Source organism: Epargyreus clarus, unplaced genomic scaffold (genome assembly GCF_041222505.1).
Source record: "Epargyreus clarus isolate Ecla_fem2 unplaced genomic scaffold, WU_Ecla_fem_2.2 ptg000006l, whole genome shotgun sequence".
NCBI classification, from domain to species: Eukaryota; Metazoa; Arthropoda; class Insecta; order Lepidoptera; family Hesperiidae; genus Epargyreus; species Epargyreus clarus.
In genome coordinates this window covers 5,020,680-5,045,223 of record NW_027332214.1, presented here as the reverse complement: position 1 = coordinate 5,045,223, position 24,544 = coordinate 5,020,680, and the positions used below count along the sequence as shown (strand labels likewise).

At 34.0% G+C, this 24,544-nt stretch overlaps 1 protein-coding gene across 5 annotated transcripts; it reads right to left on the bottom strand.

The window, feature by feature from the left end:
• Window positions 1-477: 477 nt before the first annotated feature.
• On the bottom strand, window positions 478-24,147 carry LOC140742767 (uncharacterized). 5 transcript variants are annotated; one of them, XM_073073756.1, is made up of 22 exons: window positions 23,960-24,147; window positions 23,635-23,820; window positions 23,005-23,230; window positions 22,527-22,706; window positions 17,501-17,683; window positions 16,786-16,951; window positions 15,427-15,627; window positions 14,374-14,519; window positions 14,002-14,114; window positions 13,342-13,495; window positions 12,706-12,786; window positions 12,305-12,460; window positions 11,801-11,906; window positions 10,780-10,877; window positions 10,290-10,415; window positions 8,572-8,712; window positions 7,268-7,369; window positions 6,202-6,672; window positions 5,641-5,757; window positions 4,080-4,172; window positions 3,410-3,460; window positions 478-2,906 (listed from the first exon to the last, which is right to left on the bottom strand). In XM_073073756.1, exons 3-22 carry the CDS (start codon window positions 23,203-23,205, stop codon window positions 2,886-2,888), a joined length of 2,907 nt encoding a protein of 968 aa, XP_072929857.1. In that variant the 5' UTR covers window positions 23,206-23,230; window positions 23,635-23,820; window positions 23,960-24,147; the 3' UTR covers window positions 478-2,885. The 5 variants fall into 5 exon arrangements, with proteins under 5 accessions (XP_072929857.1, XP_072929856.1, XP_072929859.1 ...); XM_073073755.1 differs by lacking the exon at window positions 23,635-23,820 and having other exon boundaries at window positions 23,960-24,146; XM_073073758.1 differs by lacking the exons at window positions 23,635-23,820; window positions 23,960-24,147 and adding an exon at window positions 23,429-23,617.
• Between the last annotated feature and the right edge of the window lie 397 nt (window positions 24,148-24,544).

The following is a 24,544-nucleotide window of genomic DNA, read 5'->3' as shown; positions in this document are numbered from 1 at the left end:
TTAAATTTTTGTCTATTTATTTTATCTATAAATTATTTTTTAAGTTTATTTCGCGAGAACTATCACTGAAAACTATTAGGAACTCCAGATATTAGGTAATTACACTAATCAATAGCTTTTTTTTCAATTTTGTAGAAAATGCTCTGCTGTGTGAAGTTAGCAAAGCATTATTTCATTCTGCTTTATCTCCGTGAAATCGCCAGAACTATTCCTGAAAACTATCAGGAACTATAGAACTCATGTGCATGCGAATAGAACTCTCATTTTTTAGTGCTCTGCTGGCAAATGCTGTGCTAGTTTCACGGACACATTCAACTTCGCCTCCAGGCCTCATTAACAGCAATATATTGACTGGACTGGTAAATGAAACTGTAAACGTAAATATGTTTTATTTTTATTTTTTGTAACTATTTTTTATTGAATAGGGGGGAATATTTAGTATGTGTATACATAAAAATAAGCAGTAAAACAATAAGATAATCATAGAAATATTTTATTTTATAATGTCTTTATCTAATATATGAATCATCATATAAACTGGCTTACTTATACAATAAAGTTTTTATTATTTCTACTGCTATTTAAATTTTAGGACATTTTGACACAAAATTCACTCTTTAGTCATCCACAGCTTTATTCTATTCACCAAATATAAAAATGAAATAGTTACTTTAAAATAATAGACCTATGATAACATGCATGTGATTTCAACAAACTACAAATAAACAGTCGGCTTATCAAATTGAAATCTTACCCTAAGGCACTGACAGAAATGATTATGCGCTAGTACAAAGATTACTCATAAATAATATACGTCTAAACAGTAAATAACATTCCCTAAAATTATAATTATTCACGCTCAATTTTAAATTCGGAAATGAAAATAAAAACTATAAAACAAAACAGTATAATGTGGCCATGACATTTTGGTTTTTAACATTTTCAATGGCTTTTTGTAGTCCAATATCCATCAATCGACATTATAATTAGTTTAAAATAGGGATTATTATTAATAATTGATAAAAATATTCATAAGGATAAAATTAAAAATATGTATATAATTGCCATAAATTTTGATTGCATGATCACAATGCTAGATATGGTTTGTGCTAACATGTCGCAATAATATCTGTGATGTCATAAGCAATGGGAAATCTGCCTATCATGAAAATCTATCCAAATAAGGCAAACATTATTACTTATCGCCTGCTTTGTTTAGCAGATAAACGCCAATCCGAGTTTGAAGTCATGTTAGCATAAAACATATACACTAAAATAAATTTGTAAATAATTTATCACGTAATAATTAACATAAAAAAGTAAATTAATCTAATGTAATGGAACTAAATAGTAAAATATATCAATTTAATCGACTTGTCCATTCCAGCTGCTGCTTTACATCGCTTACCAAGACAGTGCAAACAAGATGACCACAGATAAAATGATGAGGATAGGCTTAATTTTATGATTTTTCAAAAACTGGGCAAATCCGTCTGGTATTTCATCGCCACATCTGCAATATCTGTATTTTATTTGTATCGGCAGACGTCACAAAATTCGATGAGATGATTATTATAATGCATGTAAGTCCGCTTGTTGAATCAGAATTAAATATAAATACAATTTTCGTCTGTATTGCAACAGGAGTCCCTAGTGCGGACGACATAATTCATAAATGTTCGTCCGATTTTTTGCAAATGGAACAGTCTGCAAGGCGTCTGTTAGATTTAAAGTTGTTTAAATAATGGCGTAAGAGTCAAGATCACAACAAAAGTACATTTTTTTTTTCAGCCGGAATGTACGGCACTCCAAACTTTACGTACTCTATCGATATGCGCTCATACAAATGCAAACCTGAACTTACGTCTCGCATACTGAAAGTAACCGAAATTATTTTAAAAGAGGCACTGGTACTATTATAATCACAACGTTCCACACAACTCACACTTACAATAAATCGTATTTTACAAGTCACTCAGAAAATATAATATGAACATAGTAAAATTTTTGACAATATAAACAACTTATTAAAAAAATTGGAACTGAATTAATTTATTACTTAAAAAATGTAATATATTTTTATTTTTCGACTTGATATTGAACAAGCCAAAAATAAAATACATAAGCATTTGTTAGAAATAATTTTGTAACAACTAGATTTACGCTTACGAGAGGCATTTCTTAACAGTCAAGAAGACAAACCACTAAGCATTTACAAATATTAAATCTAGTTAAAAGGCAGTAACAGTCCCAACCAAATCATTTTAACAACTGGATATTTTATTTAGTACATTATGCAAGGACTACTAAAAGATAAAGACAGATATTACAATGCTCTGTATTGGAAATTTATCATTTCGAAGAAATTTGGAACTTACCAATTATGCTTTCTCCTATCAACCCACAGCAAGCTTAAATAGTAAATTGAAAGTTTAAAACTCAATTAACTAATATTTTTACGCAAAATATTTTACGTTTAATTTGTATGTGTGTTATAACGGAAGTTTTCAACGTCATATCTCTTTATCATCGTACCGCATTCCCAAAATCCCCTAATCTCTAGCAGATTGTAAGACATATGTCTTTATGTCATTAGTCTTAACATAATGTACTCCAGGCGAACATGAAACAGTGACTTACATAACAATCAATGACGCTCACAACATGACCACTCCGAACACCAATTTTATTGCATTTTCAGTTCGCAGTTTTCGTATTAAAATGTCTTAATTAGTACAAAAAAAGTTGCAATTTATCAAAGAGCCTTATGTAAAATACGACGGCAGTGCGACTGCAACGTGCGGCGACGGACGCTGCCTACACGGTGCGTTCCAGTGAATAATGATTACCACACAGCTGCGCTCCAAATCCATTTTTGTCATATGTTATTTGTCATCTAGTTCAACCTGCAAAATTAAAAAATAAAATTACATTAAATGAAATAAAAAAAAAATAATTAAAATTAAAGTAAATAAAAAAATATAATAATAAATTAATTACAATTAAATTAAATTAAAAAATAATAATAATAAATTAATTAAAATTAAAAAAAATCAAATTAAATTTTATTGTTGAGGTCTTTAATGTTATGTTAATTCTTTATTACAAAGCATAAAAAGTAAATAAAAGAAACCAAAAAAAACCCGCATGCGTACAAAGACCATTAATAATAGGAATAATTGCAGTAATCTAACAAAATTTTTTTTCACTTCAAAGTTTATCATCTCACCGGTACCATGTTTATTTTATGACTAAATAAATCATCTAATAAGATATGATGTGATAAGGAATACTCAATACAAACATATGAGATAAGTGTGAACTTGTGAAGATAGGTACAGTAAGAAAAGATCGGACATAAATGTGTTTTTTAGAGTTAGAAATGGTCGATAGAAAATTCCATATTCACCTGAAATGGTCCATTGTGTACATCTTTCCCTGTCAGGTCTGCGAATCTTTCCTGAAATAAATATTTGCAAATCAGAGTTATGCTATTTATTTATTTTGCAATAATTTGACGTGGTTATAAGTTTTTGAGTAAATGTACTTGTAATCATGACTGCTAGCAAACATAATATTTTTAGGATAGATGATCGACGGGTCGCGCTGCTTTTGTATAGTCCGCGTAAAACTGCTATTATTTTGCAATAATTTGACATGGTTATAAGTAATTGAGTAATGTTCTTGTAATCATGACTGCTACTAGCAAACATAATGTTTTAGCATAGATGACCGACGGATCGAGCTGCTTTTGTATAGTCCGCGTAAAACAGCTAGTCCACTTTGAATATAGAAATGTATCGCGTCGCCATAGCAAATTGTATGACTACACCTCCTCACAATAACTTCAGAGCGGACTAGCATTTTGGCGAGGACTATAACTAAATACAGCCATCAAAAGCTATACATTCGGGTAAGTTTGAGCGTCAGTCGCAGCTACTTTTGGACGGTCGACGCAGTAAAATAACGATTCAGCCTAACCGCGATCTAAATCTCATACTCCTTTGTGTAAACTGATTAGGGCTCAATCCAAGGAAGCTACAAGTAATATCAAATAACCGATTTATATATGAAAATACCTGATTAAGACGCTCCGCATCGGCAAAACTGTTGCTGTAGTTCGATTGTTTCTGTTGCAGTTCCGCTTGCAGCGCATCGATTTTTTTCTGCATCTGTACAAACGAGTGATTCGTATTTTCCAAAATAGTTTCTAAAACAGATCCACCGTCACCAACGAGCAGCATTACATGATTTACGATTACGTTTGTGACCTGACACCGTATTCACCGAAAGGAAAGGACGTAAAACATAAAATATAAACAATGAAAGCTTTTGTTACAATAGATTTAGTAGATAACACGCGTAGTGAAGTTTAAAGTGAGATATTGTTACATTTATTTTCATGAGTGCTGTTACAGAGACGTTTTATTCAGTTCAGTCGACTTTGTCACGTAGCATTTTTTTCTTATGGGGTATAAGAAAAAATGCTACGGATTCTCTGACAGTAGTAAAAGGGTGTGCATCTATTTCGGACGAGCTCACAGCAGGGTCTGATTTTATTTTAAATCCCAAATTGATATTCAAATAACATAACAACAGATAACACTTATTTTTAATTTATCAATATTATCTTTAACTTTATTTGTAATAAATAGCAAATAATCAATTTAATCTGCCTCATGGATAAAGTGGATACTGGTGTTCAAATTGCCTGTAATCACAGACGCGTTGCTTCCAATATTCCCAGTGCTATAAGCGTTATCCAAACGGCGCAGGATTCTACAACTTTAACATCCCATTTCGTTTCGCTTTTCTCCCTTTCAGATCGTAACCTATTAATCACTAGCGATATACTTTTCCTTTGTAATGGAGCGAATTAAATAAATTCAACAATAAATTGTCTCTGAAACCACACTCATTATCCACAAAACAATACACAAGTGCCAATTTCAATTTTTGCGTATTGTACCTCTTCTACGATCGTGGGCAATGATTTTTCTATGCAGGAGTATGCAAACGCCAGAGGTTCCTACATGGAAAAGTGGGTTAAATATTTTAAAAGGCAAAAATGATAGTCGGAGAAAGAGCTATGATTGAAATCACCATGCTGATAAGTAATTATATAATAATTAAATCAACTTTACATAAGGGTTAAAAATTGGGTTAATAATAACTATTAGGATGAAAAATTATAATTATAATAGGATTGATAAAAATGCATGCAAACTATCGCATTCAATTACGATCCTTTGATTTAAGAAGAGCGAGATTGTCCTTCAGCGCTATGTGGGCGGTGCTTTCACTTCACGTAAGCTGTATTTCGCTTTTATGTTAAATTAATAGGTAATAATAACAAAAAGTTTACGAAAAAATCTGAGATATCGAGACTTCTAGAATTTATAAAATTAGGTAGCACGACTTATTATCCTCCTGTTTCTTTAACATTAAGAAAATTCTTACCACCACATTATTGAGTTTTTAATTAGTTTCTCTTAAAAGCGTCTAACGCTTTAGAAACCGGCTAACGATTACTATCGCTCCTCTCGCGCTACTCAGGGCAGGCACTGAGAATAGACTTACTTTACATGTTTTTTTTTTCTAACTCGGGTCAGCCAAAATTTAGGTGTTTAAAATCCTCACCTGCATGATTGTCCTCTGACGCAAGTCGTCGAGCTCGTGCTGCTTGTCGGCGAGCTGGCGCGCCCAGCGCTGCTCCTCGCGCGTCACGTTCTGCTGCAGGCGGCTCAGCACACCCTCCTACAACACATGCGATATACCAACAGGAAACCACCATCTAAGCTATATTACATTGCTTCTCAAATGATGATTGCATTCAGGTAGTGATCGAATGTAAATAAGTTAAGAAATGAATTCTTCGGAATGTTTAAAATATGAAAAATATTGCAACAGTAACTGAACACTGTAAAAACTATTACTAAGTTGACGCATTCTAGAAATTTTTGTGAATACTAATTTGTTATTTTATTTACCACCTTGTAAATAAGTAAATATCGTTATTTATATAGTCATTGAGAGATAACAAAGTAGTTTTTAAAACGAAACAACAACGAACAGTAGTAAACACGATAAATAAAGATTAAAAAAAGAAAATAAAAATAAATTGAACTATTTAACTCAAAAACACTTTTTCGTATTGCATACTAATGCCTCAGTAATAAATAAAAATCTGGTACAACTCACAGTATCATCGATTATCCTCTTGTATTTGTCAACGACGCCCTGCAGGTGGTCGTTCTGTGCGACCAGCTCCTTGAGCCGCGCGTCACTATCGCCGCTCGCCGCCTGCGGAGGCACTGCTACCTTCTCCAGCTCCGCTTCGAAGCGTTTCTTCTCCGACTCGCCCTCCCGCTGCAGCCTCTGCAGTCTGTCGCTCATCTCCTTCTGCGACTCGTCCTTCTCGCGCAGTTTCTTCTCCATTTGTTCCTGCAGCTGTTTTCGTTCGTTGTCTTTCTCTTGGAGTTTCTTCTCGATTTCCTTTTCAAGTAGTTTTTTCTCCGATTCCTTCTTCTCGAGTTCCTTCTTCAAGTTGTCAGCGAACGCCTGAAGCCACTCTCGGCCAGCAGCGACGGAAGGACAGGCGGCAGGGCAGGCGGCGCGCAACACACTCGCTACTTCGTTGTATTGGGTTTCTTGTGCCTTCGCTATCGCCTCCTGACAACACACATTGCAATAAAATTCGCATCTTAATTACTTTTAACATGGATCAGTTCATTTTTTATTTACATATATTCATGAGTAGATTATATGAAGACATAAATAAATTTTATAAAAATAGTAATTTGGTGCCCTAAACGACACCAAACCACTGAATAAATATATTCACAACAGGATAAGTAGGTTCACAGCAGTGCGTACAATTAAGCTGATGATTGGGTGTATTAAAGCGAAGCCGGCCGAAGATCTAAATATCTATATATTTCTGATTAGGGTGTACTGTTGAAAGCGCTAAATTGTTCCTTGCATATATCGAAGTAATCATAAAATACAAATAAATAAATATGTCAAATACCTGCTGGTGTTATCAACATCACATAATCATTTATGATTTGTTGAGTTAAAATCGAGTATAAAAGGTACCGTCACAACTATTTTTGCAAGTTCAAATTTTGTGCAACTGATAGTTTATTAATGAAACAGTTTTATAGTGCATTAGTGCTCCGATGTATGCAAAGAACAATCGAGTGCGGTTTGTTACATAAATTTGGTGATACGAGAACATATCGAGTGACACAAACGGGTGACTTACAGCGACGTCTTGGGCCGGCAACGCGCTCGCCGATTTTTTCTGTAGCGCCCTTTCGGCGGACTGTAACGCCTCCATTACTTTCCAGTTTTTAGTACGCAACTCCTGGATGGTAGGAGTCACAATCATGTTAGTGTCAATCCAAACGGAAATCATAAGCGAGAGCGTCAATTTTTTTTATTAATTTAATTAAAAAAGGACAATGTTCTCCAATCGACCTAATGTACAAGAATATTTCCAGATATTAAAGCTATATTAAAGCGATGTTTTTCATTTCATATTTTATGTATGGTTTATAGATGGTAAAATATGTCGGGAGAACATTGTATTTGTTTAGTTTTCTCCATTATTATTTAGTTATATTGAATACATGCACACTTGATTTTTTTTCTTGGGACTGCATTAATATTCCTACAGCTTACATATTTTAGAAAAGAATGATTATTAAAATATTTGGAAGTTCAAAAATATAGATATTTTATATACACATTTAAAAAATTCCTGTAATTCTCATTTGCTGTTATACTTCATTAAAAGCGTTAAGGAAAACATGTTAGTGGACATTTTATAAGCGCGAACAAATCATCACACAAAAACGCCTCGTTCAAAAGTTAACGTTTCCAAGTAGAAGATTAAGTATCATACTAATAATAATGAAAATTATAATAAAATTTAATTTGTCACATCAAAATAGAACTTCAACGCGTGAGTGTGTAAGGTGTCGGTTTGTGCAAAACCGTTGTGTATATTAATTGCTTAATATATAATATTAATTTTAATAAGAAAACAATGAAATTAAGAAAGTATATAAATTTTATGATATTAATTTAAGGAATAAAGGGCTTTTTTTTATTTTATTTATATTAATTGCTTTAAATTAAGATAAGCCGATAATATTTAATAAAAAATTGACATTATTCTAAGAATAAACCGACAATAACGTAACCAACAATAACGTTATTGTTTGGTTTCATTAATCTGTTAATAAACAACAATTTATTTTTTCGCTTCCTTGCAGTCTAAACGGCTGACAATTTAGTCAGCCATTTAATGGCTGTCATTATTAATATTAATTACGCGGAACATAATAGATGACAGTGAAAATTTCAATAGTCAAAACTGGTTACATTTTCTAGTTAGGTGTGAGTAATTTTTACCAATCTATCTAGGCTGAACGTAACAAAATAATACTAAAAGCCGCTGTGTGTGGACTGAAACATATGGTGATCTAGCGTTGTGGCCCGACTCACGTTGTTAAGATAACACTAAGAGCCGCAGTGTGTGGACTACAACATATGGTGACTCACGTTGTTCTTCTGCTTGTAGTGGTCGAGCTGGTCGGCGAGCGCGGCGAGCTGCGCGCGCTGCTCGCCGCCGCCGCGCTGCGCCGCCGCCAGCTCGCTGCGCAGCGCCTCCACCACGCTCTCCACCTTCGCTAGCTCCGCGCCCTGCACATAACACATTTTATTTCAGGATATTTGAAAATATCCCTCTGTGGTTCGACTCTGGCGGCACCACCCCATACCTATTTCTGCCTAATAACAGCAACGTTAAGTGTTGCTGTGTTCTGGTTTGAAGGGTGTGGTAAGTGAGACATACATTTTCAAGGTATGCCAGCTTAGTCCTCTGCTACTCCTATACTTAAAAAAATGCCATACTAATGAATTTCTATAATATAAAAATTTTTAGACATGTAGTTCAAATATTTAAAGAGATCGAAATAAATGTTTCATTTCTTAAAGACTTGTTCAAAATTTAGAACAGTTTATTTAAGATTTACATGTAATGACAAATCCGGCAAATTACTTGTACAGCTTAACGTTGGGTTACGTACGTGTATGAGAGTTTATGCATGCACATATGCGTATGTGCATGTATACAGGGTGAATTTTTCAAACGGGCCTTCAGGGCCAAATCCGAAACTATAAGGATTAGCGAAAAATGCTGAAAGGAGTTACGAGGCCGATTTTGATAAAAACTAAAACTGCATCATTACTTTTTTAAAATAACTTTTTCCCTAGCCGGGAATCGAAGGAGTTCATTTTGAAAAAAAATACACCCTCTATATTATTCCACTATCTGATAGTGTTGCTTATAAGGATCAAAATTTGGGAAGTAATGATAAATGACAAACTAAAGGAAAAGCCTCAATTTTAAGAAAATACATATTTTTTCATATTAATTTGGCAGTTAAGTTCCCGCCATTCATCAATCTAAACATTTCGCGTATTAACAATTTTTTTGGCTCAATGTTTCAAATCATTCGAAACGGATGTTTTGTTCTCCAAGAATTTATATTTTTATGTCCGACTTAGTTAAGGTTATTTTTAGGACCATTATAATAGATTTAACTTGCTATGGGCGGAGTTCGTTTAATACAGATGTAAAGTTGACAATGTGCGAGAATGACTTTTTCGTTTCAAATCCGAGTGATTAGAGAGATAACAGAGAGTTATAGAAAATCATATTTAACGTTGAAACGAAGTTGTAAACAACAAACAACAAGAATTTACTATTTAATCAGTTATCTATTTTTATTAAAAAATAAATCCTAATAACGGCGGTAACTTATTTGCCAAACTATTACTTTCTCATACTAAGCCGTATGTCATGGTCATAACATCGAATAATTAGTTGATTAACCAACTAATTCTACAATTGTATGACTTATGTATGTTTCTAAAAAATAATAATTAGTATGCCAATGTATGGAAAAATATGTATTTTCTTCAAAATTTTCCTTTTCCTTTAATTTGTCACATAACATTACTTCCCAGAATTTGATCTTTATAAGCGACACGATCAGATAGTGGAATAATATAGAGGGTGTATTTTTTTTTTCAAAATGTACTCGTTCGATTCCCGGCGAAGGAAAAAGGTATTTTAAAAAACTAATGATGAAGTTTTAGTTTTTATCAAAATCGGCCTCGTAACTCCTTTCAGCATTTTTAGCTAATCCTTATAGTTTCGGATTTGGCCCTGAAGGCCCGTTTGAAAAATTCACCCTGTATATATGTGAACGTACCTTCTGTTCGTCGTTAGCGGGCGGCAGGCCGTTCTGCGCGGGCACTGCGCGAAGCTGCCGCAGCTCGGCCAGCTCCGCCTCCCGTGCCGCCATCTGCTCGCCCAGGGAAGACAACTCGCTCGATAGCTGCCAACATTACAATGCCGTATTGTAAGACTATACCGAATACAACGGCAAGTACGTCACGAAAGAGAAACTGAGTTTGGTGGATGCTTAGCTATGCATCTTGATGTTTCCTTGGTCGTTTCATATTATTAGAGCAAGTTGATTTGGTACGAGCTCATGATATTTTGATATAATATACAAGATTTATTAAACTGTGTAAATAAAAATGACCAACACGCTACATTTATGACTTTGTTAATAGTTATACATTTACAAATAATAATAAATTTAAACGACATTTTAATATAATCTAGACGAATAAGTCACTACTTGAAACGGTTAAAGTCACTACATTAGTGAAAGATAAAAATTGGATTTAGTGTACCTGTTGAATTTGCTTGTCTGATTCTTCCTTCAGTTTCTCGAGGCTGCTTTCAGCTGTCTGAGCACGAGTAGTCAATCTCTGTACTTCCTCTGTCAGGGCTGTGGGAATGCAACATTTAAAATTAATTAGTAGGTCCCTATTTGATCCGCCTAGACATCTAAGTCAAGACTATAATATTCTCATTTACTCATCGATTTTCGGCGCGGTACCGTATTTTGCGCGATTCAAATGATCTCGAGTGTGTATTCCTACATTTTTAGCAGTAAATAACAAGTTCTAATAGGGGATTATTTAGTGAGTATCTGACGCGAGTCACGCGATATTAACATACTCGTACACACGCGCTTATTCGTCTGTGCTCGGCGAGTACTATTAAAAAAAGAGCAATAAGGTCAATATATAGTCTGCGGCGTGGTGAGTCCCTAAGAGAACTGTTATCCACTATTAATATATTGACGGTACATAGTCAATACATCTATTAAAATATTATGTGTATAAGATAACACACTAATATGTTTGAAAAAAATAGTAACCACCACAACTTTAATACCAGAAATAGAAATAAATTAGCAATACCTAAACATAGATTATGTAAGGTGGCTAGATCTTTCATGGGCAACTGTATTCGCTACTACAATAAAATACCCGACCACATTTTGAATCTCACAGAAAAAACAACATGTTCAAACATGTCGTTAAACAAACGCTATGTAAAAAAGCGTACTATAAACTAAGTGATAATTTGACTGACAAAACGGTGTGGTCTGAATTAGCTCCAGCTCCACATGTACCATTCATTATGTTAAGTTGACATTGTAAAAAACATTTTTTTTAAAAGATGTCTGTTATGGAGTTTCTTTCGCCGCTTCTTCTCCATAACGAAACACCTTGTGAAATGGTGGTAGTTGTATTGACATTCAAAAAGTGCTCCGTAAAGAACCTATTTTGAATAAAAAAAAATGATTTGATTTGATTTGAGTATAGAGGAATTAGCCGTAAATAATACACAACGTAATCGTACCAGCGACGCGTTCCTGCGCCAGGCCGCGCTCCTGCTGCGCCTGCTGCTCGGCGTGCGCCGCGCACTGCCGCTGCGCCTCCAGCTCCGAGCACGCGCGGTTCGCCTCCTGCACACATAGCATTATGTAAGTGGGTGAGAATGAGTCATTCGTCTATAAGACGCATCATGTTGGATGACTTCAATCGTCACGGAAGTGGACATATACTACAATTATTGATTACTCATTAGTTTAGATTTTCTATCCTTATAACCAAATTAGATATTATATATTCTTGTATTATAGTAAGCAACAACTGTTTCCTATGGTAATTTATAATGAACGCCAGATAGAATAAGACCACAGTACACTACTACCACTGAGGACTTGGTTGAAACGCCATGTATCTCGCCTCTATCTAACATCTCTGAAACTACAGCCCGTGTGCCTTCAGCTCCGCCTGCAGCGCTGCCTCGTCTGTCCGTGCATACATACACGTACACACACGCGCACACACCGCAGCGTACCTGCAGCTGCTGCGCGATGTCGGCGGCGTGCTGCTGCGCCATGAGCAGCGTGTCGCGCGCGGCGGCCGCCTCGCAGCGCGCCTGCCCCGCCTCCAGCACGCGCGCGCTCAGCTCCGCCTGCAGCGCCGCCAGCTGCGCCAGGAGCGCCGCCTCCGCCTGCACGCACACACATACATTATTGTAAATATTCTTCATAAGAATTCAACATGCTTTTTTGTGATGAACAGTTTCTTTTCATTGTTATAATAAATTCATCAATAACGTACAATAATCCATTTATTAAACAATATTTTTGCACGAAATAGTTTAAAAAAAGAATCGTTTAAAAAAACATTAATATAGTAATAAACTTCTGAAGCGTAGTTTTCTAGTATATTAATATAATAAAAAGAGACACTTACTTCGGAGAGTCTCTGAATGTGCATTTCCAACTGCACTCGCTGGGCTTGAGCTTCGCCTTCAGCTGACAATTTAGATTGAAGCTAGAAAGAAAAAACATTATCTTATTACCGTGAATAAACTAAGAGACGTAGATCTCAACTCATATATTTACAAGTACATATACTTAACGTCATAATTTTCAGGTACAAAATTAAATTAAATTTTGGATGAATTGATTTTAGTACCTAATTTATTCGTTGACATCCACCGAAATCCTACATATCAGTATGTTTTTTTCAAAGACACAAAAATAAAAAAAAAAACATACAGAATAAGACTTAAATACAGAAGCAAACAGTACTAGTTGAGACCGATTTCCTAATAAACCACAAGAAAATTTGTAATAATATATGTATTATGTAATTTGTTTGTATGTATGTACATATGTATGTATGTCTGCACTCTTATTTGCACCCTACCTATTTTTAACTCATCCTTACTTTTACTCCTCACCTTAAGGTTGCCTGGAAGAGATCGCTGATTAGCGATAAGGCCGCCTATTGTATTGTTTTATATTTGTATGTTTTCTTTATTATTTCATGTTGTGGGGTACAATAAAGTATATATTATTATTATTATTGTAATGTAATGTGTACCACGGAGTTGTCGTGTGCGAGCGAGGAGCTCTCGTCGACGAGTCTCGCAAGGCGCTTCTGCAGCGTGTTGAGCTCGGCGCGCATGGCCGCCGCCTGCGCCTCGCCCGCGCGCGCCGCCGCGCTCGCCTTCGCGCGCTCCGCCGCCAGCGTCGCTCTGTACACACGAACATCAGTGTTATTAAGGTTCGCCTAGTGCCCTAAATAGTGGTCAACCCTAATGATTATAGGAAAGTTCAAGATTTAAAAAAAAATCTTGTAAATAGCTACCAATGATGTCAGTTGACTAGATAAAAAGGAGATACTGCATTATTTCGTTTATAGTTTAGTTTACTGTATTATTTCGTCCATAGTACCGATTTCGTTAAGTAATAGAAATAAGACAATAATAATAAATTTTCTGAATTTTCTTTGCTTATATTGGTAATAACATTAAAGCTTGCCTGTAACTACCACAGGAAATATAGTTTATAAAAAAAAAATAGTACTGGACCGTTTCGTCTTAGCCTATTTATCGAAAAATTCCTTTCCTTCATTAACACGAAAGATTTGCCGCGTATTCTCATATAATCAATGATAATGCTGATTGATTGATGATAATGATGATGACGATTGATTGATGACGTGATTATATTTAGTTTCGAAATTTTGTTGATCATTTACCTCAACTCCTTCAGCATATTATTCGCGCCCTGGTGCGTTTCAATCTCGTCTGCGAGAGCCTTTTCCTTGTCAGCGAGTTGTTTTTTGAGCTTTTGGATGGGATCATTGGGGCCCTATTAAATAAAAGTATTAAAGAATTACAAATGTTATTCCTGCTTTTCAATATACATACTTTAAACTCACTTGACACTTTAAAGTCATCTTGATTCACTCACTGTAAAGTTATTATCTTGTCTATAAAGTACTACTTAGTATGTTTAATTATTAAACGTAACATTTTTTTCAGAACGTCACAATATTTCCGACATTAACTCGGTAGTATGCGTAGACTGTAGCAATTTAACACTAGATTGTTATGGAAAATCCCTAAACCTCAGTCCACTCGGAGTGCTCGGGCAGCTGGTCGTGGTGCTTGTTGAGTAGCGCGTCGGTCAGGATCTGGATTTCGGTGCGGGAGAGCGCCGCGTCGCGCACCACGCGCACCAGCTCGCTCACCGCCACGTTGCCGCCCTCGCCGGCTAACACACAAGTGTTAATATGTTAGCATAGATTAGTAAAGATGACTCACTCCTAACAAGAAAATGTACCCAGTTTTGAGAATTGAAATAGTCGCGTAAAAAATTTTGCCACGTCTCCGTGCTAAAATGTTCCTAAAATATTTGAAATAAATATTTATTTATTACGTAAATTACGTAATTATTACGTAAATTAGTTATTTATTCGTAAATTTTCTCTAAAAATGTTTTCTTTTGTCAAGGATTCAAAAAAAGAACTTCCTAAAATAAGCCGTTTGTGGCTTCATTCAATTTCAACACGGCGAAATATCTTTACTTATCTATGTATGTTAGAAGTAAAGACAGAGTAGATTAAGCTCTTGCTTTAAAGTAGGTATGGGTAACCTTTGGAAAATTATAGTTTTGACAATAGATGAGTGATAAATTCATAACTTTGTTTGTGGATTTTGATCTTGGTCTCCAAGATCAAATTCTCAAAAAAACGTTGTATAAAATTGATATAGTATATGTTATAATACTTTTATGTATTATTAATTAACACAGAACTCTCTTGGAGTGGCTTAGTGTCATTTGCAATTTGCTCATATGCGAATTCGAAGACAGGGGCAAACTCTTGTTTTATTTACTTGTTTGGATACATAAGTATGTTTCGAACCGTTAACCAAATAACTTATCCAAACGCCAATAACAATAGGAATTGATGGCTCAACCTCTGAAACATGGCAGTGCGAAAGATGTTGCCATGACTTATACAAACATTTATTTATACCAACTTGAATTTATACCAAATGATACATCTTACCACACCGTATAGTATATGTAGATAGATGTATAGAATATTTGCAAATCGACAGACGTTCTTCTTAAAAACCAGAATGTCCTGAATATGCCTTGTTTAATAATGTCTCACCCATGAGAGCCAGTACATTGGGCTCGGGCTTCTTCTTCTTGCCCTTGCCGGGCGGGGAGGGCGCGGGCGCGGCGACGGGCGGCAGCGCCTGCTTCAGCAGCTTCTCCGTGGTGAGCTCGCTCGGCTGCGGCACGTTCAGCGGGGGCACCACCTCCTCCTCCTGCTTCGGCTCCTCCACTGGCTTCTTCTCAACTTTCTTCACTGTAGAGAAACGGTTGTAATACGTTAGCATTTTCTTGGCATAATAAGTTAATAATTGCTATAAACTTTTTAAATCTTTATATGCGTTTGCATAGATAAGTATAGATATCTCACTGCCTTGTAATTGAAGGAAGTCATTAAATGTGTTTTTCTGACATGTGTCAGTCTATGTGTTACGTCTCCGACTGTCATGGTGTAACTGTAATTGCGCGGAACAATGCCGACATGTACAGTTGTGTGGTGCAAAAACACGAAATCGAAGAAAAAGGGCAGAGAAATATCGTTTCATTCGTAAATGAAAAACTACATGTTTTAATATTTTTCCAACACGAAAATAAATGACAGTGACAATTTCAATTGTCAAAACTGGTTACATTTTCTTGTTAGGTGTGTAATGTTTACTAATCTATGTCAGTGTGGATAAAAATCCGACCTATCCATATAGGGTACGGCATATTAAAGCGTTTAGATTTCTTAATTTTATAAAAATATTTTGAAGTTTAAATCATGTCAATTGTTAAGAGATCGCGTAAAATGTACAAAATATATTAAGCGAAATTCAAATACCAAATGTAATTTAATAAAATACGTATAACAGATGTTATAACTGATTAAATCGAATCGCCATTTCAATAACGCTCTTCATAGTTTCTTGACAAAAATAACAGCAAAAGTCGAAATAAGAGAAAGGTGAAAGTAATCAGATATCGGCATAATACAAAACGGGTTATAGATTCGAGGAATTGTCGGAACGTGAGTACTTTCGTAGCTTTAATTATAAAGTACAAAACATATCCTTGTGCGCGAAATTGGCATCATAAAGCTGAAGAGATCGTTTAACGCTCCTATCTCTGAAAGTACGTTTCTAAAAACTTATTAAAATTTGATAAAGAACTTATTAATAGGGCTACAATTTTTGAAAATAGATTATAGGTTTTCCAGTTTCATTTTGTTTCCTTGACCATTTTGAAGTATTTACAGCATAAATACGAAACACGCCAAGGTAAATTGTAAATATTTTATGCTTATATGGGAAGTGTGCGAAGGTTTTGGGGCTGGGATAAGAATGAGGAAAGTGCCATGGATATCTTTTTTAAACACGGGTGAAACCACGCGGCGAAACTTTTAATAAAATATATCCTAATTAACTAAAAGTACCTTTACGTTGTTCGTTAGGCGGTTCGGTGGTGTTTTGTCTTTCCCTTGACCCCTCATCTTTCACGGGCTCCGGAGCTGGCTGCTTCACGGGCGCCTTAGCGGTCTTAGCCGGCTTAGCAACCTTGCTGTCTTTTTTCTCAACAACTTCTTCTTTCTTCTCTCCTGACTAATAAAACACCAGAAGTTGAGCAACTTTATCCTTATCTTAAATGAGTCATTTAGATGCTATAAAACACATTACAAAAATCTATGACATCTACATAAAACAAAACCAAAAAGGTTGCAAACAGACGTGTTAAAACACTTTCACGATACAACAATGTGTCACACATATACAATGAAAGTACAATGAAATTTACAATAAAACAATAAGCTTAACTTCCGAAGCTTTTAAGCATTGAAGCTTTATTATATGGCACCATAAATGATTTTGTAACATGAATAGAAAAATGTCAATGTTTATGATAAATCGTACTATTTCGATACAGTTAAGCAAGTGAGTGGATCATAAGCATGCAATAACGATGCACTGAATTATAATGCACTAAATAACTTAAATTAGTGTTACTGAAACCTGTGAGAGATAATTTATTTATTTTGTATGAATAACAAAAAACATACAACGAACACAGATTGAGTCCTTAAAATATGAGTTAAGGATTAGATTTTCATAACCTAGACACCTCTGGGACGGCGAGGTGGGCGGGAAACTCACTTTTTCACCAACAAGTGTCGAGTGCAACAACTCGAAGTCATCCTTAGGTTGCATCTCCTCAAAATGGTTGGATACAGTGTTCTCGGTGGAGGGGGGCAGCGTGCTCGGATCGCTAATGCAACTCGGATCCTCTTTATTTAACAATATCGGCTTTACTTTAGAATCCTTGCCGCGTTTGCGAATCTGTATACAAGAGTAACGCAAGGTTTTTAAGTACTTGGGTTGATGTCCAATCTTAAACTGTTACCAACACAAAGGTTTAGTTACAGATACGTGTTAGATATTTAAAAAAATCGGTTTGGAATTTAGCTTTTGTCCAGGATATAAATAGAGATATTAGTTTTTATTGTTTAGATTTTTACTCATATGAAAATAATACGAGGATTGATGTAGAGTTAACTGTTACATTGGTCTCATATGAAATTCATATGAGGATTGATGTCGAGATAACTTAATTGTTTGACCGACGTGGGATTTTTGACAATACAAAACTGGACGAACAATGACTAACAGACAATGCTAAGCTGCGGTGGTAATGCGGTGTAGAAACAAGAAAATTTACACAAAATTTCAATGTAGGTATACCTACCGAAGATGAGAAAAAAAACATATTCTAAGGGGTCTAAACGTGGGGCGAAAACTTGTAAACAATGTACGATTATTAGAATTTAGTACCATGTCATATATTATAACCCATTACTTACTCATAATTGAAACTTATCATAAAGAGGCTACGACAATACAAAGTTTTTGATGATATTTAATTTTACCAATTAAATATATTCCATTTTGATGTGAAACATCTATAGCCGCACGTAAAACCACGCCACGCTATACGATGGTAGTCTATATGCAGTAGTGTGTACGGTGTTGCGACGCGTCGCCATGCGCAATCGACTGTGCGATCGTAATATTTTATTTTATCATTATGACATATTTAGTTCCTATCACAATATGTTCTTTTCTGCATATTACTTTTACAAAATAATGTCGATGTTTCACATCTGCCAGGCGTCCCGTGACGGCTCACATTTTTTTTTTCTATAAAGATTATCGTCGAATTTCAATCACCAGGCGAAATCCAGTACATAATATTCTCTATACGAGTGTTCCTTTCATTTTACAACATAAATTTTAAATGAGCTGAAGCGCCAAGGGTAAACAAACTTGACTCGAGCCAATGTCGATATTGACCTTCAGCGACAGTTGGCGTCTCACACAATTATATGCATAAATCGAACATCATTTATTTTTTACGATTTCTTGTCCGGTTTTTATGTACGTATTCAATTCTCTCCTGTACTGCGCGTTTCGAAGTTGTGCACATACCTACAAATGTTAGTGTGGTTGAAACGGTGATGCAATTGTTTACTAAACATATTTATATTTGCAATTCAATATTGCAAATGTGTAGTAGTAGTAGGTATACGAGAACATATTACTTAGTTCTCTTATTCTGTGAATGTGCCCGCAGATATAGAATGCACTGATAACTAATTATGCAAATATATTGGTTTGCAACACATGTATGATAATAATTTTAATGGGTTCATCACGCGAATCCTGACTTGATTATATTTTAATTTTTTTGCGATAAGAATTTAAATATGTATGTTACTATGGGGTTTATAATATCATTTTAGGTAGACAGGACGCCTAATCAGTACACTCTGAACCTACTGAACCGTTTTTATGGATATTATATTAATTGGATAATACAAATTTTCAGCTTGATTTTTATCATCAAGACAACGTTATAATAACACATTCCAACAATTATAATATATAATTTAGATTTAGTTTAGGTGAATAAAATTATCACGACATACGTGATAGAATAATACTTTAGGGTAATTATAGATAATTAACCACTAACAAACATTAGGGAACACTATAAGAAGTGTCGAGAAGTTGTTACTAAACACGCCATAAGCTTGCAGCGTCTTTCCAAATAAAATGAATGGTACAATTCTTATCAAACGCAGCTTGTATTTGCATTACTTATCATTGGGAGCACTGTTTATCTGGCCTCTACAGATGTTTTGTAAAAAATGGTGTCGTTCCGATTTTTTACATGTGCTTAATCAATAAAATGACACGTGATAAGCATACAACCCTGTAAACATTTTTATACTGCATTCACTGGTGGATCAAGAATTTTGGTTTGGTTTGACCTAGTTGATAGTAGATATTGATGCCGAAAAACATGGTCCTAGAAGTAAGAATATAAAAATGCACTATCCGAAATCCGCCGTAGCTCTTTAAAAAGTAACAGATGGACTTTAGCACAACATATTTTGGATTTTGGAGGGGCTTAGGTCCCCTTATTTATGAAATGTTAATAATAATAATGGAGTTAGGTGCATGATTTTAGATTTTGGAGGCAGGCTTCAACCGATTAGATAGTTTCCTGGTTCCACTATTGACTACGTTAGTACAATATACATATACATACATAGACTTAAAAAAATGTTGTATATAAAACTCTCAAAACGACTTAAATTAATTTTGAATTACCTACTACACCTATCCAGTTTTCAATAGAGTTTAATAATTATGCGAATAATAAACATCACCTAGTATAACTACTGAGTTTTACCCATTTATTTTAAAACTTAAATTGTAGCCCAAATATTTTTCATGCTTCCAAATACACAAAGCATACAGAGTGTACCATCCACGCACGTCAAGTCATGCTGTGGCTTTCCTTCCCTCTAAGTCATGTGACTAGCAATACTCCAAACTTTTTATATACATTTATATAAATATAAGGTACACGTAGGACAAATATGTTTAGTCAGTGTAGTGGCAACAAAATGGTAAAATAAAATCATATTATCATCATAAATCTCGTATCGGAATTATAATCATAACAATAACGATCTTATACACGACATCGAAACTTGACTGATAATCATGTTATCTGTACCTAAGTACTGTACTAATTGTAAAATTGTTTGTTTTCTAAGTAAGTTAATAAATAAAATCAGTTTGCAGTAACAAAATTAGATAATTAGGAGAATTACAATATAATACGACATATTTGCACCGTCTTATTTAAAACTAAATATTTTTAAATATGTGTTATTATATTTATGTAAGTTATTTATGACCAAATTTTCAAGACTTCGACCAGTCTACTGCGAGTTACAATATCAATTTAGTCATCATGATTTTCCATATTTAAATAAAAATAAATACTTTAACATATGACATATTTTTTGTTTAGCATCATGTTATATTATTATTATGTTTAGCATATTATTAAATAGTCATGAAAATGATAGGTTTACGATATTTAAATCTGGTCCAACATTTACAAATGGTTACAATTTGGCTGACGTTTTGCTTACAAAGACGATAATAAATATAATAAATCAGATTTCCACATCCTCATGAAAGCTGTTTTTATATATACAAATAAGAGATACTTCTGACTCAAATTAAAGAATATACTTTAATAATTACTGATATGTTACAATTAAACTAGAGAAACTTTATAAAAACAAAAACCCAACTGCAAAAAAATAAAGCCCATATTAGTCCTATAATTTAGACGAACCCAACGACACTATATATTAAGACCCCTCAGGCTGTTTAGGCTGCAGGATGTGCCAAAGATGGCTTACATACATACGCCACAAAAAAATACCTTCCATAGTCGGGTAAAAACAGTGACAAATAAAAAAGCGGATAACCCCGAATAAGCGAAGCAAAATAAAAACAATATTAAACCTTAATATCTGTATTATATTTCACGATTTTTAACTTGTTAAACTTTTTCTGACGCTGGAATGCGTAAACTCAATATACACTTAAATTTAACATATATACACAATAACGATGTTTACAATACTTGAGTCAATAAAAATATGTATTGAATCAAATATATAAGTTATTTACGTCATAACTTATTCCAATATGGAACACTTGTGTAATTATTTTACAGTGAGATAACTGATATTTAAACAACTTACGAACGCGAATATACGCGCGTTAATTATTGCTAATAGTTTTTTAATATTTAATGGGGAAATCTAAATCATTTCAATGCACAATGCACATATATATCCTGATAAAATTATCCACTTTCATTTTAAAATCACTTTCATGGTAAAAGTGTTGTCAAAATAGGTTTTATCTTTAGCCTGATTCATTTCATAATCTACATAAATTAAAAATGATAACATGATACTTGGAAATATGTGCACAATATATTATTCTAGAATAAATTTAGGGCCCCTTATTGTATGAAAAATGTTATCCTTATGCTCCCTATAAATAGTAGTTTTATATATAAACTACAAAATATGAGTCACAAGGGTCAATTGTAATGATGCAGTCATTTGATAGCATAAATTAATACATAATTGTGTTTGATATTTCAGAGAATGACATGTTGCAATAATTTTTCATACTTTATATTGAGGATTTATTGAAAGCATTACACTAATTTAAGAATGTTTAAACTGCATAAAACTTTTAATTTATCCTGTAAACAGGTTTTTTCTTTAGTAAATAACTTGTGTGTAAAGACACAAGTTGGATTATTTTACACATATATAATTATATATAATAACAAAATATATTGAACACTAATTTAATCAAACTTAGCAAAGCATGTCGTTATAAATTAAGTTCACTTTTCGTAAGTGGAAATAAATGTGGAATGAAAAATATTTTCTTAAATTGGTATGTAGAGTATTTCCCTAGAATGTATTAAATATATTAATTAAGAGATAGAGAGATAATTGTGTAGAAAATCATAATCTCCATTAACATATATAATTAAATATATAATTAAAAAGATTACAAGATATTACAAGATATAGTTTGATATCGCAAATATTTTATACATTAGTAATGCCCATATTTTCTGTGATATAGATATATACATGCAACAGAATGACTAGCATAACATTGTACATATTCTTAGGAATAAATAACCCATACTGCCATTGCTTCCAGTATACTTAAAGCAGATTGAAAGCCAACTCCACGGTGTGATAATAGTATAAATATTTACCTTAATGTTAGGTGGAGTGTCAGCTGCCACCTCAACAACCACAGGTGGGCTGAACTCTACATGGGGCTTGGCGGCAGGTGCGGGCTCATCTTCTACTCCGCTCTCCGCTGGTGCCTCGCTCTCTGGCTCACTCGCTGTGGCTGCAGCGGCATTGTCCTTGTTTTTCTCTTTCTTCGCTAACTATAATATTGATTGAATTAGTAATATAATATAAAGCAAGTTTTTCTTCTTTACAAAATATATAGAGACAATAAAGGTTCCTTAAATTAAAATATTATCTGGCACTGCAACAAAATTAATTTTCAACATATTGACACTTTTACTAATCAAGGAATGTTTTATATTGGCACAACTTGAGTAATAGGTAATTATCTTAATCATGAGAAAGAATGTGCCTTGCAGACTTCAAATTACATAAATTCTGATTAGAACAGTATACATAAGATGGTTTTCTACATTTATATTAAAAGCACTGTACCTTCTTATTGGCTTTCTTATTAGTTTTCTTGGCTTTGCTCTTGTTATCAGCCAGAGCGAGGAGTTCTGTAGTGGCCCGGCGTTGCTGGGCTATTGCCTCTTCATAGCTGGTCCCAGATGCGGAGAACAGTCCCATTAGCAGGACCACTGCGATACCAGCCACCCCCACCCCACAGAGGACGAGCAATGCTTGCAGCTCCATAGGACCCGCCGCATATGCTTATCTACTGCAATTTGAAAATTATCATTAGAAATGAATAGTGCAAATAGGAATTTCCAATTAATTTATCTTTAAAATTTACAATAAAGTTTCAATATTGTATACTACATTAAGTACATATAGATAAATATAACATTATTAAAATAAATCATGCACAGCAATAATTTAAAAGTCCTATTATTAATTTTTACCAATAAGTAATTACATTTTATTTACTTTTTCCGGACTTTTCGCTGCTATTTTTATCTTAATATGCAACCGCTTTATATTTTAGCGCCTCGTAAACTAACATGTATTGAAAATAATAAATTAATTCACGGTGTTAAACAAATACAGTATAAAATCGCGATTATGTTGCTATTACTAATTTTCTAATGTATTAGGGCAAAACATTGCACACTTGAAACATACCGATAGCCTGAAATGCTTGCTAAATTAATTATCCGGCAGTTACTTCGTTATTGCAGAAAAAATATGGTATCAGCTCGTTCAATAGGAATATAAAGCTGACACGTAAGCAAATGACACATGTCAAAGGTTATTGACAGCACTCTCACTGCAGAAATGTACAACTTCCAAAACCAGTAAAACCACCCACTTAAAACGAAATAGGTAAATAAAGAAGGTAAAAATGAAAGAAATAGTTCATACAATTAAATTAATATCAGTTATATGTAACTCTTTAGCAATATTGTATTATAATACAGCTAAGCAAAGTTTAAATTAAAATCCTCACAGTACGATAAATTGACGCCCGACCGGTTCACAATCGTTATTAAGATTCTTCAATAACACCATACAAATTTAGAACTAAACAAATCATTAACTAAACAACGTAAAAAACTAAAAGATACATGCAAAAGCCGACAGTGAGCGACGACAGACCGACGACGAAACAAGGTATGTTTTTTTTCAACAAAGAGTCAAAGGTATCTACTTTACACAGCTAGATATATATATATATTACTTTTATGTTTATTTTATATATAATTAATTAAAGTCCACGTCAGATGATCGACTAAACTTTTTGACAAAAACAACTTAATTTCTAAGTATTTAATAGGCTACTTAGGATGGGTTACTCTTTGGACTATACAATCAAAATATCTTGATATTAATTGTATTTTCATCAGTTCAAAGAGTATCAACATCAGTTTGAGGAAAATTAATTTTTAAACTACTTTTTTTTTACATTTCAAATCCAAAAATACAATATTTTATTTGTAATAAATAATGTAAGCTTTAAAGGAAGGGTATAAAAAAAACGATTAACTAGTTTATCTGTTGTCAAACGTGTGCAAGTACGCAACTTTAAAAAAAA